The sequence below is a fragment of the Eurypyga helias genome, unplaced genomic scaffold (genome assembly GCF_000690775.1).
Source record: "Eurypyga helias isolate BGI_N326 unplaced genomic scaffold, ASM69077v1 scaffold21859, whole genome shotgun sequence".
In the NCBI taxonomy this organism is placed as follows: domain Eukaryota; kingdom Metazoa; phylum Chordata; class Aves; order Eurypygiformes; family Eurypygidae; genus Eurypyga; species Eurypyga helias.
Window position 1 is genome coordinate 1 of NW_010271722.1, and position 440 is coordinate 440.

The 440-nt window shown below is 64.3% G+C and overlaps 1 protein-coding gene across 1 annotated transcript in view; it reads right to left on the reverse strand.

Annotated features, from left to right (window-relative positions):
• Positions 1 to 132: 132 nt before the first annotated feature.
• HM13 (histocompatibility (minor) 13) overlaps positions 133 to 440 on the reverse strand; it is an 8,858-nt gene continuing 8,550 nt past the window's right edge. Inside the window, 1 exon segment of the mRNA XM_010158922.1 lies at positions 133 to 222. Within this exon segment, the coding sequence (XP_010157224.1) occupies positions 133 to 222 (90 nt within the window).

Below are 440 nucleotides of genomic sequence, written 5' to 3' on the forward strand. Positions count from 1 at the left end.
GCACGTGCGCACGCACACCCCGGAGCGTGCCCAGATGAACCCGTCCCTCCAGCTGTGCCCAGGCGTGGGAACATCTGCACGCTCCGTGTGCTCCAACGCCGCGGGCGAAACAGCTCCGGCCCCAGCTGACGCTCACCTGAACATTTCGGTTACTTCTCCCTTTGCCAAGGCCACAAGAAGCGGGAAGCCGATGCACGCGGGGACCAGGTAGAGAAGAGCAGGCTGGTGGGAAGACAAGCAACTGTTATGCCAAACCACGAAACACCCCTCGGGAGGAGAGCGAGGGGTGCTGGCCCTGTCCCCTCTGCGCCCACCGCATCTCCCACAGCGCCACGCAGAGCGTTAATGCCCCAGAGAGCGGCTTCAAGAGCCAAGAAGCAGCACAAAACCTTTGCCATGAGGTCCCGGCGGGCCACAAACACACCGCGGGGCCCCACCCC